The sequence below is a fragment of the Lissotriton helveticus genome, chromosome 8 (genome assembly GCF_964261635.1).
Source record: "Lissotriton helveticus chromosome 8, aLisHel1.1, whole genome shotgun sequence".
Taxonomy (NCBI): Eukaryota; Metazoa; Chordata; class Amphibia; order Caudata; family Salamandridae; genus Lissotriton; species Lissotriton helveticus.
The window spans coordinates 1,692,896,644-1,692,912,949 of record NC_136069.1 but is presented as its reverse complement, the minus strand read 5'-3'; the positions used below and the strand labels follow the sequence as shown (position 1 = coordinate 1,692,912,949).

The following is a 16,306-nucleotide window of genomic DNA, read 5'->3' as shown; positions in this document are numbered from 1 at the left end:
GGCTGAAGCAGATGTTTGTCCCTCCTGGAAGATGGGTTTGAGGGTGTGTTCAGCTCTGTGGGTGGGCGTGTTGACCAGCTGCTTCAGTCTGAGGTTGGCAAGGTTGTCGAGGAGAGTGGAGGAGTCGGGGGAATTGCAGTTGGCAAGGTGGAAGTTTAGGTCCCTGAGTAGAATGTAGTCCGTGGAGGTGATGGCGTGGGGTGCTGCAAGCTCAGCGATGGTCCTTGCGGACTGGGTGCGTGGTCCTGGGGCTGGGCTGGATCTGGAAGCGGAGGTGTTCCGTGTTAGAGTTACTGATGGAAGAAAATTGAAAAGGGTTTGGTGAAATATTTACAAAAACTTGCCCTGATGCTGCAATTCACCCCTGCCCAAAGAAGGAGGCAATGTCCAAACTTGATAAACAACATCACTTTCTTCTCAAGGTACATGTATGGTATGCAGTGGCACATGATCTGTGCTACAGCACAGTCTACTGAAATCTCACTAGTCCAGTCACTACTCAGCTAGCATTAGCTTGTATTAGCGTGTATAGGTGCAAGCATACCTATAAACCCACCAATTAGATGGTTCAATTAGTTGTGGGCCTACAGCATAAACCCTAAAACTTACTCTTAAGGAATTCTTGTAGTGGGGGACCAGGGGAATGTTGGCACCCAACACAGGAATTTGAAAATGTTCTAAGTCCTGGGGTGGTCACAGGGGAGGGTTTAAAAAGCAATATTTAAAGGTCAAATGGAACTACAGCTACATTTCTAATAGTTCCAGAATCCTGCAGCCTTCTCCTGTTAGGCCTGAATTCCCATTCTATGAGGTGAAGTCAGAATAATCCTCAAGATTTGTTGGCACTATTGAAAGGTGCATACAGGCTTCCTGGACCATTGGAGCATGGCTGAAGAATACTTCCACTTGCAAGATTTATAGGTGACGTATCTTCCGCTGGGCCTCAATGTTAAACAAAGTTGACAAATCCTGAATAGTGGGGATGCAACAACTTCTGTTCCTTGAGCAAGTGTAATCTAACTTCTGTTTCTCAGCGGTCCCCTTAGTCAGCTGGGCTCTGCACTCAGCTGGGAGCTAATCACTCCTCCTGAGAAAATGGATTGCAGCTTTTTTCTCAGGCAGGTCTGTCTTTCTCCTTGCACATGTTAAATGCAGCAGTGGTTTCCTCTGGCTCAGCCCAGATTTCTGCTTATTCTGGAAAGTGGTGGAAACTGCCAGATTCCTAAGTCTGCACCACAAATCCTTGGGAAACTGTGCTAGTCAAGGTGCTCAATAGTTATGACTAGACCTGGCTGATGGGATATTGTGCAACTTTTCAGTCTTAGGGTACTATGCTGATCATAGAGAACGTTGCACAAAGGTATATTGGTTGATAGCAATTGACCTTGAGCCAGGTAAAGCATGTCCAGCGAAAATGTATGTGTGCCGTAGATGAGGACAGAACCCATATCTGATGACAGCAGGATTAGTGGAGTGAGTAATATCAACAATATCAAAGGAAAATGTAGTGACTTCAAAGGGGTTAATACATTCATCCCTCACCAAAGATGTATTTGAATGTAAAACTTGCAGGGTTCCAAGTCTACCATCAATCTGAGGCAACCTCACACTAAGCCATCCCCCATGCTGTCAATCACCTGATACCTCAGTCATATTTATTAAGCGTTCCTGCAAAGCAGAGCAGCAAGCAAAGTTGATGTGCTTCACTGCGTGAATGGGAAGGAGCTAAACAGCATTACAGGTGGTGTTGTTTTTCTGCAGAAAGGGATACTCTCCCAGACAAAAACAATCCATGGAGGCATATTTATTGTTCCATGTGTGCTGTAGAATCCAGCACATATTGAAATGGAATGTAACAAGGAAAAATAAAAATATTTCTCCTCACTACTCCTCTGTCAGGTGGGTGCACCATTTGTGGTGCAAGCCCAGGATTACAAGTCGTTATAAATCTGAGTTTGTGTCAAAATACATTGGTGAAAAATTGAAAATACCCATGAACCACCCATGTAATGTCTACCTGACACAAATTTGCACAAAGCAGTTCATGCATCACTTTGTATTTGCTATACAACTTAAAGACACATAAATCTACTTTGTATGCCTTAGTAAGTGCCAAAAAGGATCTCGTGCCAGGGCTGTGCCACAAAATTGAAGCAACCCTAATGCACAAACATACAAGATCAGGACCCTCAAGTCTAATGGGAGCAACCATTCAAGTAGCGAATTCTACAATCTCAATCAGGTCCAGGTTTTACAAGTACATCTGCAAGTACACTTTACATCTATGAAGAGGGGCAAAAGAACCCATTCAAAAGGGAACTGGGCTGAAGTTTGCACAGGGAAAGGCTGTAGGCATAGCCGTGGTCACTCTCTAAAAAAGAGGATGCAATGTGGGTGACCTCTCCACCTCCACATCCTGCTCTAGTGTCTCATAACCATCTACATGGGAGAATGGCCACTGGGTGAGGTTGTTTGTAATATTCACTGCAGGAACAAGCATTGGCAATGCTAATAGTTCAGGTGTATGAAGGCACTGTCAAACTAGACCTAAAATACATGTTCTTTAATGACTGCCCTCCTCCCATCTGTGCTGCTGCCAGAGAGAAACACTGCAAATCATGTAGTGATCTAAAACACTTGAATAGCATGATAATGGCGTATGTGTGCCTCTAAACGTTCAGGTTCAGGAAGCTGGATAAATAGTGATCACAGCCGTGGCAGGGGGCAATCACTTTTTTGCGGAAATACACAGGGTCCGCCCAATCACAAGATGTACTTCTGGTTCCCAACATGCCAAAGCACCTCTCACCTGCTGATTCTCACATGATTGTCTGGTGACTGCTGCACTGTCATGCCAAACCATAAAAATGCAGCCTTACCCAGAAAAAAGATACAAGTCAGCAAGTCTCTCCAGACCCATGTAGAGGACTTTTGTCTCAACAGATGAGCATTCTCCCATTTAAATGTCTTACTTACAGTTCTAAATATGTCCTAGAAATGATGCCTAATCAGTGAATAAATTGCATAAAATATAGTATTGTGAGCATGTTACTTGTTCCTCCCGACCTCTGAACAACAATCAGTCAGTTATGGTGCCCACTCCACACCTCCATCCAAGAACAGATCTGACTCAGCACTCAACAGTTCTTCTAATTTTCCAGTGGTTCTTTCAACATGTCAAAGAGACTATCTTTCTGTGTTCTAATCCCTCAGGTTCTCCACTATGTGAAGAACATAAACGTCACGCTGGATACAGGGGCGGACATATACTTTGATGTGAATGGAGATCCTGTGAACGCTCTTGACATCTTCAGTGTGCAGGTATTTGATGACAATGACATCCGGCTGATAAATGTGGGCAAGTTCGACTCCCTACAAGGTGAAGAAGTGCATGTCAATGCCAAGAGCATATTGTGGTCCAACAATAACCAGGTGAGGAGGGTTTATTTCACATATTGTTATCTGTATGGAAGACATGTTGCCATTTTACTTTACATAAAATGTGCCCCATGCACCTCACCAACCACACTGACTTCCAAAAATATTTCAAACACCTCAGCCCAGCATGATTCCTACTTGCAGACAACCCGCGCATATATGGAACTAGATCTGGAGGTTGTACCTCCTCATACCACACTCCTAAAGCCTGGAAAGATCACCCCCAGATCAACCTCCTCTGTTCATGAATTCAGGTATGGAGCTGAAGACCTGGCTCTTCACTTAGTCCCCCAGGTAAGTTCTGCAGTATACACATACACATAACATAACATGTACCATAACAACAAGACAGATGAACTCTAAGGAAGGTGCATGGTTATGATTAACTGAAACATAAGAAGCAGACCACCATCAGTACATTTCCTCCTCATCTGTCTTAAGCATCCCAGACCTGTGTACATAAGGAGCCATGACTTCCAGGAGAAAATTACCCTCAATCAAAGAGCTTGAGTAAGAGGACAGGAGTAAGGTGTAAGGGGGGAAACTTAAACGTAAGATGCAAGGGTTCCGATGGAAGGTAAAGATTATTGGGTTAAATATATGGAGTTATGGGTAAAGGGATAGGTGTTTGAGGGCTTATGGGAAGGGGCTTGTGTAGGGGGGAAAAGAGTTTGTGAGTATGTTATTGGTGGGGGTTTAAGAGTAAAGAGTTAATGGTAAAAAGGTATAGGGCAAGGAAGTAAGAGGTTAGGGATGTAAAGGTAAAGAAGTAAGTGTAAGGAGCAGAGGGTAAGTGCTATGGTTTAGGATAAAGGGTTTATATGAAGTGCTAAGGGTTAGGGGTTAAGCGTAGGAGTAAAAGGTTAACGTAGTAGGTTACGGACAAGCAGTAAGATTACAGGGATAAAACTAGGAGTAAGGAGTAATACATTAAAGATAAAGATAAGGGGCAAGGTTAAGAGTAAGGAGTTGAGGGTAAGGTACGGGTAAGGGGTTAAGATTAGTGAGTAAGCAAGCAGTTGTAAACAAGTGAGGGTAAGCCAAATGGTAACCTGACCTTGTGAATAGACCTTTCCTTGTGTCTTTCTCAATCCCTAACCCTCTCCATAGTGGCCTCTTCCTGCTCTTTGTTTTGTTTTACCTCCTTTCCATTGAAAGCTTTTTCCCCTGTGCCCCCTCTCTCTTCCCTACAGTCTACTGTCTTTCTTGCTCCTTGGTTAAACTGAATTGCAGCTATTTTTAAATCCTGCTACTCCTGTACCTTTGTGAAAGAAGCTGTGGCTGGCTGTGAGTGTGCACGTTTGTTTTGGGATCTCTTTTTTTTTATTTTTTATTTTATTAATTTTTGTGGCAGAGGTAAATTACATAAGCAAATACAATTGCAACAATAGAAAAAAAGTGAAGAAGAGAAAGAAAAAAACAATTAATAGCACCCAATAAAACACTAAGGCACATACAAATTCATTAGAATACTTCTGCAGATGGGAGACCCCTCCCCCCATATCACATAATCAAATAACTAACACTTAATACATAAATAGCTTTTTCAAATCCAAGTTTCAATCGGGGACTATAATTTTTGAGCAAAGGTCTTTCTTTTCCGCCCCTTAAATTTATAGACAGCCTTTTCCATCCTGTATATATTTAACAGTTTAAATTGCCAATGACTAAAAGTTGGGGGGTCCTTATCTAGCCACCGTGAAGTTATGCAAGATCGAAATACTGCCATAGTTTTAAATAAAAAAACCTTCTTCTGCTGCTGACAGCACTTCAGATTCAGTTTGAATTCCGAAAATTATAAGTACAGATGATAAGATCACATTAGTATTCATCACAATATTTAGAAATTCTTGAACTTTAGATACAAATTGCATCAATTTCGGGCAACAAAAAAACATATGGTTTAGATCAGCTGCAAAGAACCCACAGCGACTACAGTTTGTACCCTTTAGTGCTTTCCACTTTGCAAGTTTTAAAGGTGTATAATACAGGTCTAAGGCAGACATAAAATGCTGACTTTTAAGAGAGCCATTAACTAAGACCCTATTACATATCTCAAAAGCCCTAGAGACATATATTCCCTTAATTCCCAAGCTTTTTTGTCACTTCTCCGCATAAAAGACTAAATCATCTTGCATCCTGTCTAGCAACAGTTGGTATACGACACCGATTCGATTTTTCTTTCTGCAACTCTGTAGGACATCTTTTGTCTGCATTAAGTCAATATGTAATAAATTATTGGTTTCCAGAAAGCTACGAATCTGCAAGAATTTAAAAAAATCACCCCTTATAAGTCCAAATTTTTCCTGTAGTTCTGCAAATGAAACAAGAGATCCATTTTGATATAATTGCCCCAACAAATAAACCTGCGAGACTTGCCATCGATGCATAGCGGGATCCGCGAAGATCCCAGAAAGAGGACTATTCCCATAAAGCGGAGTGTAATAATTGAGCTTTGGTAAAAGATGAAACTTCTTATTTATTTGTTTCCATATCTGAAATACGATATCATTATCTTAAACTTTGTTTTTTTATAATAGCTCGGTTCTAAAAATTTCACCAGGCATTGTCGCGCCTCCTCCCCCAGCAGCATTTCATATATAGATGGTGTCATAAATGTTTCTAGACTAAAATCATGAAATAATAGAATCCCCATGAGTTTAAGTATGACTGCCCAATAATAAAGTCGGAAGCTCGGTATTCCCAGGCCTCCGCGCAGTTTCGGCAAAATACACCACTTTAAAGATCTTCTGGTACGATGGTAGCCCCATAAAAACCTAGATACCATTCGATCTATTTTATTAAAAAGGGACGAAGGAAAGAAAAGTGGTATAGTGCAAAAAAAATAAAGAAATTTGGGAAAAATCAACATTTTCACCACATTTGTACGGCCATAAAGTGACAAGTGCAAATTATTTAGCCTTTCTAATGTCCTATTTGTAGAAATTAACAAGGGTCCAAATTTAGCCCAACTATGTCCTCCACCTTGGCCGAAATAGTTACTCCAAGGTATGTGCCTGTGGGAGCTAGAGCTATACCTGTCGGTTGACCGACAGATGAGTGTAAAATTTGAGTTTTAGAGATGTTGAGCTTATATCCTGATAGTGCACCAAACTCCTGTGCAATTTCTATAATTTTGGGTATAGCTAAAGCAGCATCTGAGGTCACAATGGCAACATCGTCTGCATAGGCAAAAACCTTATGATCAACATTATGCACTTTTACTGGTGGAATCCCTGTTTCTTTAATACGTTTATTCAAATATGGCTCTATATAGAGTGCAAACAGTAAAGGGGAACAGGGACAGCCCTGCCTTGTCCCCCTGGTGATCGAGAAAGAATCAGAGATTTCTATACCTATACGAATCGCTCCTTTAGGACTAAATTTAGAGCGCCTGTATGGCCATAATAAATTCTAGCAGAAGACCCTTCCAGGCCAGAACAGACCACAGGAATCTCCAGTAAACCCTGTCAAAAGCTTTTTCAGCATCTAGCAGGATAACCCCGACTGGAGATTCCGTGGCCTGTGCCCAGTCTAACAATGTAATGACACGCCTTATATGATCTGTCGTGTCTCTGTTCTTGATAAAACCATGCTGAATCTCAGATACTAAATCAGGCATCATATTGTTTAATCTGTCGGCCAGAATTTTTGAGAAAATCTTACTGTCTGATGTGATAAGGGATATTGGTCGGTATGAACCTAGTTCTTTAGGATCCTTACCTTTCTTACTAAATACTACGATTGTAGCCATGGACCATGAACTAGGTGGGTTCCCTTGGAAAGCTTGATGGAATATCTTAAGTAGCTCTGGTTTGAGCATATTCCTATAGGTGCGATAAAATTCAAGAGGGATTTGGTCTGGCCCCATTGCTTTCCCAGCGTCAAGACTAAGAATTGCATTTTCAATCTCCTCCCATATAATAGGAGCTGATAAAAGAGCTCTGTCATCTTCGATCAGCGGTGTATTTTCGATATACCTCAAATAGTCCATTGGATCACTAGCTTTATTAATTTCGTTATTGGTGTCGTTATATAATACCTTATAAAAACAACTGAATGCCTTTAGTATCCCTGCTTTAGTCTCCTGAAATACTCCATCTAAGTCCTTAATTCCCACTATTTCATTTAACGTTGCTTTCTGTCTGAGCCGTTGAGCTAAAATCCTCCCTGTCTGCTCACTGTATTCATAACACTCAGCTCTGTGTTGTTTATATTTAACCGCTACCTGGTCTGCTACATATGAATACAAAATAGACCGCTCAATAACTAAAAGTCGCTGGGCCTCCTCAGAGCCTTGCCTGTCTCTAAGGGCAGAAGCAAGATTAACTTCAGCCTCCCGGACTTTATCTAATCTATCTTTAAAATCGGCTTGGCTCTTCTTACGTTTGAAATTGGAATAACTGATTGTTTCCCCCCGCACAATAGACTTAAAAGTATCCCAGACAACTCGTGTTGAGGCCGTCCCATTGTTCCGCTCAAAAAAATACCTAATTATTCCAGCCATAAATTGAAGATATTCTTCATCAAGTAGTAAATTTCTTTGAAATGACCACTGTATATTAGGTCTACCACATTTAGAAGGTAAAAATAATTCAATTTTAACTGGATTGTGGTTGGAGACCAGTTGTGGTAACACCTCAACCTTCACGTTCTCCATAAACGAAGAGGAAACAAAAAAATAATCTAAGCGGACAAACTTTCGATGAGGGGTCGAAAAAAAAGTATAGCCTGGGTCATTAGCTTGCAATTTATACCATACATCCACTAGCCCTTTTCCTAGTACTAGTTCTCTTAGAGCTCTATAAGTCCTCTTTTTACGACCAATATATTTCCTCTCAGACCTAATATTCCAATTCGCTTCGATGTGAATATTCAAATCCCCACATAGGATTATAGGCTGAGGCCAAGTTGAAATTTCTGCATTAACAATATTAAAAACTTCGTTATCGTCCAAATTGGGGCCATAGATACAGCAAACAGTAAATTTATGCCCTTTCACGACTAATTCCACAAGGCCCCATCTACCCCATTTATCCGCTAAAGTTCTAAGACATTTCCCCACCCCTTTCTTCATACAGATTGCAATGCCTCTTTTAACACCGATTTGTTTAGAGGTGACTAGAAGTTCAAGCCCCAGATTTTTTAAAAGGGCTCGTTTATCCCAGGGAACAAGAAATCAACACCTAAAAAACTGTATTATTCTACGAAGAATCCCTACTTTTTTCGGGTCATTGAGGCCATTGATATTCAAGGTACAACATTTTATTTTCTTATCCATCCTGTAGCAATAACCAGAAAGGACCAAAGAAATCAACAAAACGTTTTGGGATCTCTTTTCATGTCAGCTATACTTTGTACGGGTTGTTGGTGTATCGCCCGCCAGAAACCTCTAAAGAGTTCAGGGGGGCACTGATTGAGGCAGTTAGCTCTCTGTCTTTGAAGCCTGACAATTTCAGCATTATTGGTGATTTAAATCTTAATTTGGACAATCTGCGTGATGCGGATATAGGTAATTTTCTAGATGGCCTTGCTGCCCTTCAGCTAACTTAATTTATTTCAGCCTCTACCCATCCTGCAGGTCATTTGCTTGACCCAGTTTTTTCTAACCTCTCCGCTCTCACTGTGGGCACTCCCATCCCGATGAGCTGGACCGATCATTTCCTGGTTCCCATGACACTCCCGGGGGTAGAGCCCTCTCAGAGGGTTGCTCAGTAGATGATACTTAAACGTCCTTGGCACAAACTGAACTCAGGCCAATTTCATACCCTCCTCACCACGCATCCCCTCTGTATGCCGGATGACCCTGATGCAGCCAATAAAGCTCTAACTGACTGGGTTTGGTGGCCTTTTGATAAACTCATCCCTGAAAAGAGGTTTAAATGCCGCAGCAGTAAATCCAGCCCTTGGTACAACAGCAAACTTGCTACAATCCGGAAAGCCTGTAAGAGGTTGGAACAGGCATGCAGACAGGACTATGACCCTGCCCTGAAGGTGCAGTATCAGGCTGCAATTAAGAACTATCACAGGGCCATTCAGAATGAAAATGGTTCTTTCTTTGCTGACAAAATCAGTACTAGCAGCAATCCAGTGAAAAGTATTTTTTCAATGCTAAAAGATCTCAAAACAGTAGGGTCTCCCACTGCACCCTTGATCTTGTCGGATCAGCAGTGCGAGGATCTGGCAATCTTTTTTATTAAGAAGATGGATAACATCTGCACGACCTTCCCCCCTGCTTTGATTAGATCTGGCCCTGACCATAGACCTCTCTCTATTTCTACATGCACTGTCCTCCCCCTATCTATCCCGATTAGATGCATACACTATGTATTAAGGTTAAATCTGCGTCCCATGCTGATCCTCTTAAGCCTGAACAATTCCTAAAATCGTTGTCTCCTCTACTCGCTCCTTTGTTTCAACTGATACATTTTTCTATGGCTAAGGCTGTTGTCCCCAGGGCTTGGAAAACAAGCCATGGTGGTCCCTTTGTCAAAAAAAACACTCTTTGGATGCCACCAAACTGGAGAATTTCTGGCCCATCCCTCTCTTGTCATGATGGCCAAGCACATCAAGTCCCACATCAACTCCTTTTTGACTAGACACCTGAAACGCAACAACTTGCTTGATTCCTCTCAGAATGGTTTTCACCCAGGCCACAGCATGGAGACTGCTTTCCTAGCTGTGACTGAACACCTGAGAGTGGCTTTGGATGCCGGACACACCTTAGCATTAATTCTATCAGATCTCAGCACCACGTTTGACACAGTGTCTCATCAGATCCTGCTGCAACGGTTGGAGGAGGCTGGCATCGATGGCTTGGCCCTGGGTTGGTTCGCCTCCTTCCCTTCTGAGAGAACCTTCCAGGTGTCGACTCTCCCTTTTACCTCCCGGTCACACGCCATCAAACAAGAGGTTCCTCAGGGTTCGGCTCTGAGCCCTACATTATTCAACCTATATGTTCAACCTTTAGCAGCGGTGGCTAGGAGTAGAGGACTTATGGTGGTATCATTTGCTGATGATACTCAGCTGGTAGTAGCACTCTCTGAAGACTGCATGCAGGATGCTCTCAAATTTAAGAGCGATCTTGCTGCTGTCGCAGGGTGGATGACTACGAACTGTCTTCAGCTTAACGCTAGCAAAGCTGAGATCTTTCTAGTAGGGATAGATCCCGATCTGTGCAGTGAGAGGTGGTGGCTGTCAACCTTGGGCTGAGCTCCTGCCCCCAAACAGGTGGTTAAAAACCTGGGTGTATGGGTGGACTCAGCCCTCAGCTTTCAGGTCCAAACTAAAAAAGTTGCTGGGACCTGCTTTGGTGTCCTACGTGGGCTTAAACCACTGTTGGGCTTTTTTGATCCTATGGTCCAGCAGATTATCAACCAGGCATCCATCATGTCTAGGCTGGATTATGCCAGCTCTCTCTACCTTGGGGTGATTAAGGCGGAAATCCTTCATCGTCAAAGGGTCCGCTGGGGCTACCGGCCTACTTTGTGAGGAGCATGTTCATTCCGGGGGTGCTCCAGCCACTTGTTTGTGCCCCATCAACATCTTAGCTGGGTGGGGCTTCCATGACATTTTGTCGGAGAGTCAGGCACAGAGATAATCAAAGGTTCCGACTCTTACCAAGGATGTCCCACCCAGCAGAGCGTTGCATCTGTAGGACTTGTGGGAGTTAAATGCCATGAACTTAGTTTTTAGAGTGTTAATGACTAGCCCCCGGGTATCACAAAAGAGTTGGAACCCATTGAGTCATTCTAGTAACAGCCCAATTGTGTCAGCCCTGACTGGACACCTATGTATCAGAGGAGAACACCCATCTTCTGCAGTTCTCTTCAAAAGTTTGATGTCAGAAAGTCTGGGGTGGATTCATGTCGCTGGTTTGGCCTCTGGGAAGAATGTTTGCATTCCCCCCCCCCCCCTTCATTCCAAGGGTGCAGAAGAAGATTTGGGAAAGATTGCATCTGTGATCTTGATACCCCTCAATGGCTGTGACATTCCTGGTTCTTGAGCCTTCTACATATGTCAATTGTGCTTTTGTTCTCCTTCCAGTAAATCCTCCTCCCTTATAGTAAACAGCCTCTCATCTTGGGCTATTTTCTGCCTTCATTTCATGGCTTGGCGATTGACAATCTAGAGTTACGCCCCCAGGGTGTTCTAGAGATGCAAGGTTAAACATTCATCAGTATAGGAGGTCATGTTCTATGGCTTGGTATCTAAAACATTAGGGACATTTTTAATCCTGATATCAGCAGAAGAAGAGTCATGTATGTCCCAGGTCATAGGATCCCTTATTTTAATCTTGGATATCCATTGTGAGGGCATTTTTAACAGTTTTCCTCCTTTCACATTGGGGACCAAATGGACAGTGGTACACAGTTTAGAGGGAGGCATGGGGAATCACTGACTGCATCTATCCATGCACGTACTGAATCTCTCTCTCTCTCTCTATCTCTCTTTCTCTCTCTTTCTCTCTCTGTTGCTCTCTCTTCCCCCATCAACAAAGAAAAATGTTCACTAGTAAAAACAGGCCAGATGTAATACCTTAATCAATGCACCATTTAGTGTTGGACCAAAGTCTAAACCCTCAATTCTAATTTCTAAATTCTAGTTGTGAAGGGTTATTTACTAGCAAACATGAATATAATAATGGCTACTACCCAAAAGTATTTGCAAGTTTGATAAATAGACCTTTTGTGACACCATTCTTGCAAGTTCTACTCAGCATTTACTCCTTTCTTGCATGACTTTTTCTGGTCCTTATTCTGCAGAGCACCCATTGTTTGATGCATTTAAGTACCACTGGTGTCTTTGTCCTTCAGATCCCACACTCGGTCTGCAGTGAGGAGTGCCTTCCTGGGTACAGAAGAGCAGGCAGGGAAGGACAGCCCGTTTGCTGCTTTGACTGTGTTCCATGTGCTCAGGGGGAAATCTCTGTCCCTGGTGAGTTTCAGAGCATGAAAATCTTTCGAGAAACTATTTAAACAAGTATGTATTTCCTTGATTTGGCACACCCCTTGAGAACACATGAAAAAATACATTGGGAAAAAATGTATCTCTGCAAGTATTTGTACAAGTTGGCCACATGTGCAAGTGTGGGTGCTTACATAAGCAATAGTGTGGTGGAAAAGACAGAGGATCTAGGCTTTTATCTACCAGAGAAGGTTAATGCAGCACACATAGAAGGAGCAGAAAACTGGGATAATTAAAAGAATTTCTCCTTTTTACATCACTTTTACTCCTTCCCTGGAAAGGAGTTAGTTTTTGGCACTGCCTCAGATTCATGAATACTTGTATATATGGGGCAGTGTCAAAAAGCCATGGGCTTTGCATAGGGAAACCCACAGCAACACCTAAGACACAATTCTTGGACGCAGAGTACTGCCTGAAAGAGGGCCATATATACAAGGCCGTATAAAGCCACATGAAGTGGCTTTGTGTGGGTTTGTAAATAAAGGCCAGCACACACCGGCACTGAAGCATAAAAAAGTGACGCTCCGGTGGCACTAGGGGCTTGTAAATATGCCCCAGAGCTGTCCTTATCCGGAACAGACACAAGTTGGTGCCTGCACTCCTCCTTACTACATTCTTCTAGATTGACTGACCCACCCTTCTACAGGCTTCAAGCACTCCATTCGGGATCTCCACCACCCTGGAGCTTCCCTACGCACTTCACAAAGGTTTTCCTAATTAAGATCCGTTGAGACGTTAACCCACCGACCCATGGATTTCGGAGTTTTCCCAACAGCATTGTGGATTTCGTAAGGAGGAGGAAGGTGCACCAGAGACAAAGTCATTAAGCTTCAAATGTATCCCCAAAAATATTATCCTTTATTGTAGTTGTTGTTAAAATTGGACATCAGCCAACGCGTTTCGTTCCAAATGGATCTTCGTCAGGGCTTAGGTATAGTAATATCAATCCAATCGTTCTAAATTTGTGGGTCAATAATTCCCAAGGTCAACAACAGGTAAACAGGGTCCGCTAGTTATAGAAGTGTTCGGCTTGTCAATAGTATAATCGTCCAAGCTTGGTGGCCCAAAGTATTGGCCTATATTACGATTCTTAAGCGTCCCACAATCATCCAAATTACAAGGCCCAAAAAATTGGCCAAATCCTCCACATCCACATGAATGTAGTAACATGCAGGATGATAAATCTCAGCGTCCTGTATTTTCCAAGGCCAATGTAGTGGCCAATAATCCCAGTCGATGTCGACGTGCTGGATAAAAGTCCCTTGTCCGGAAATTCGAACCATTATGGATTTCATTATCACTTACTCTTAACTAGACCAGACGGGTCGGAATTATCACCGGTGGAGAGATTCCTCTATGGCATCAACGTTTCCTTGACAGCCCTGAAGAAGTCACGGAATACTTTCCATGTTGGCTGGTTGTCCTTTGTCCTTTTGCTATTGAGATTAAAACTATAAACATTTACTATTCGAGTGAACTTTGAGTACAACTCTTCAAATGCTCGAAACATAAACAAACATTGTCTTTACTGTATAAACGTGTGCCCAAGACTTGGTTTTTCATTCCCCAGAGTCTGTTCCAGGCAATTCTACAAATAGTAATGGTGGGGAATCAATCGATTTCTGTGAAACCAGACAGCCCTTGGATTTTACTAGACTATCTAACTATTATGGTGGATATTCAGAATTCATGTTCTGGAAATAATAAATTACTAAGAAGATGAAAGATGACTCAAAAAAACATGCATTGCTTGAGCACCATCAACAATTGTATGCCTTTCTGCTTAATCTTGGGCCTTTCTAGAAATCTGGCTATTGCGAATGCTTTGTAATTCCATTCTTGAGCCTGTAAGGGCAAACATTCATTTGTATTTTTAATGGCTTTATTTTTTGTATGCATAAAGTTACATGTTTTGCTAAAACACGAGAGGGAGCTCAATACTAACAGAATAAAATTGATTGTATGAAGTAGATTGAATAAATAATGCATTAAAGATACATAGATATATGCATTGGTGCGCATGACTAATGTGCTCAGTTCTTTTTTTATTATTCCAAGAGATGTTATAGAATAGGAGAGGTTCAAAATATGTTTAATTTCTTGGTGGAGGCTCTTTACATTGTAAAGTAAGGAAACAAAACGTCAATGAATCAGACTAAAATCATCCTTCTAAATTACTCAATTGCTATGGAATCATTATATTTCACAACACTTTGTAACATGTTAAGATGATCAGTCTTCTTAATGAAATATTTGCCAGCAAATAGCTAGCTCAATATTGCTCCTGTCAACTGTGTGTCTCTTTCTTACCACTGCACAAAGTTTATTTTAACAATATCCAATTATTTTATAAAATTTTGTTTCAAAACAATTATTATTCCCCATGTATACTACTTGTATTTTGAAACTGGCTAAACATATAGTTTTGATATTCATGATAACCCTCAACTTCATAAAAACTAATGTATTCAGTTAAGAGATCTGTTTTAGACTCTGGTATATCAATTCCATATATACCATATACCATATTTTACCATATACCATATTTTGCAATGTTTTCCCTTAGGGTCTCCTTGTTAGACAGTAATCTTTCCCATCACACCCACAACATGTTACTTTTCTCTATAAACAAAGGACATTTATGTTGTATGAGGGAATATGTACATATATGTGAACTGTATAATGTATGTCACAAACCTCTGACTACCCTAAATTATGTTTTAAATAAATGGTACTTTACTGACAGGAAAGTTAAAGGCATACTATATTATTACAATAGCAATATAAGATGCATTTACAAATATTATAAAAGGTAATTATTCATACTGTGATCAAAATGATCTGGCATGGAGCCAGCCCTCCTGGAGTCGTTTTGGGCCTTAATGAACAGCACATTGGTTGCCACTATTTCAATTATCTAGATTCGTATGTGAGTAATTATGTATGGCTGAAATATATTATTGATGGTTCCCCTGCAATTACAATGTGGTCTACTCAATAGACAGAGACTGTCTCCAAAAATAACATAATTTCATTTTTTCTGCAGGCAGTGATGAATGTATGAGATGTCCTGATGACAAATGGTCCAATGATAAACATGATCATTGTGTCCTAAAAGTGACTGAATTCCTCTCATTTGAAGATCCCCTGGGACTCACCCTCACCATATTTGCTGCCTTCTTGACTTTCATCACTTCTTTGGTCCTTGGAGTCTTCATTAAATACAGAGACACTCCCATCGTCAAAGCCAATAACCGTGGTCTCAGTTACCTTCTTCTTGTCTCCCTAATGCTCTGCTTCCTCTGCTCGATTATTTTTGTCTGTCGTCCTCACAAGCTCACCTGCTTGCTCCGACAGACAGTCTTTGGGGTGATATTTTCTGTCAGTGTTTCATCTGTTTTGGCTAAAACCATAGTAGTTGTCATTGTCTTCAAAGCAACAAATCCCAGCAGCTCTGCGAGGCAGTGGCTGGGATCAAAGACACCAACATGCATAGTCGTCATCTCTTCTTTGATTCAAGTTGTTATCTGTGTTGTTTGGCTGGTGAAATCACCTCCTTTTTCTGAGCTGAACATTGTGTCTTATAAGGAAAAAATGATTGTTGAGTGTAATGAAGGAGGCACCATCTTCTTTTACTGCATGCTGGGATACATGGGCTTCCTGGCCACAGTCAGCTTCATTGTGGCATTTCTCTCGAGGAATCTACCTGGAAGCTTCAACGAGGCGAAGCTTATCACCTTCAGTATGCTGGTATTTGTCAGTGTGTGGATCTCCTTCATCCCAGCGTACCTGAGCACACGAGGGAAGTACATGGTGGCCGTAGAGGTGTTTGCCATCCTTTGCTCCGGTGCTGGACTGCTCGGATGTATATTCTTCCCAAAGTGTTATATTATTTTGATGA

General features: G+C 41.7%; 1 protein-coding gene across 1 annotated transcript in view; it reads left to right on the top strand.

Moving 5' to 3' along the window:
- Positions 1-9,993: 9,993 nt before the first annotated feature.
- The window catches only part of LOC144774115 (vomeronasal type-2 receptor 26-like), a 103,205-nt gene continuing 96,892 nt past the window's right edge, over positions 9,994-16,306 (top strand). The window contains exons 1-3 of the mRNA XM_078659140.1: positions 9,994-10,593; positions 12,255-12,375; positions 15,452-16,270. Coding sequence (XP_078515266.1) covers positions 9,994-10,593; positions 12,255-12,375; positions 15,452-16,270 — 1,540 coding nt within the window. The remainder of the gene's footprint in view (positions 10,594-12,254; positions 12,376-15,451; positions 16,271-16,306) is intronic.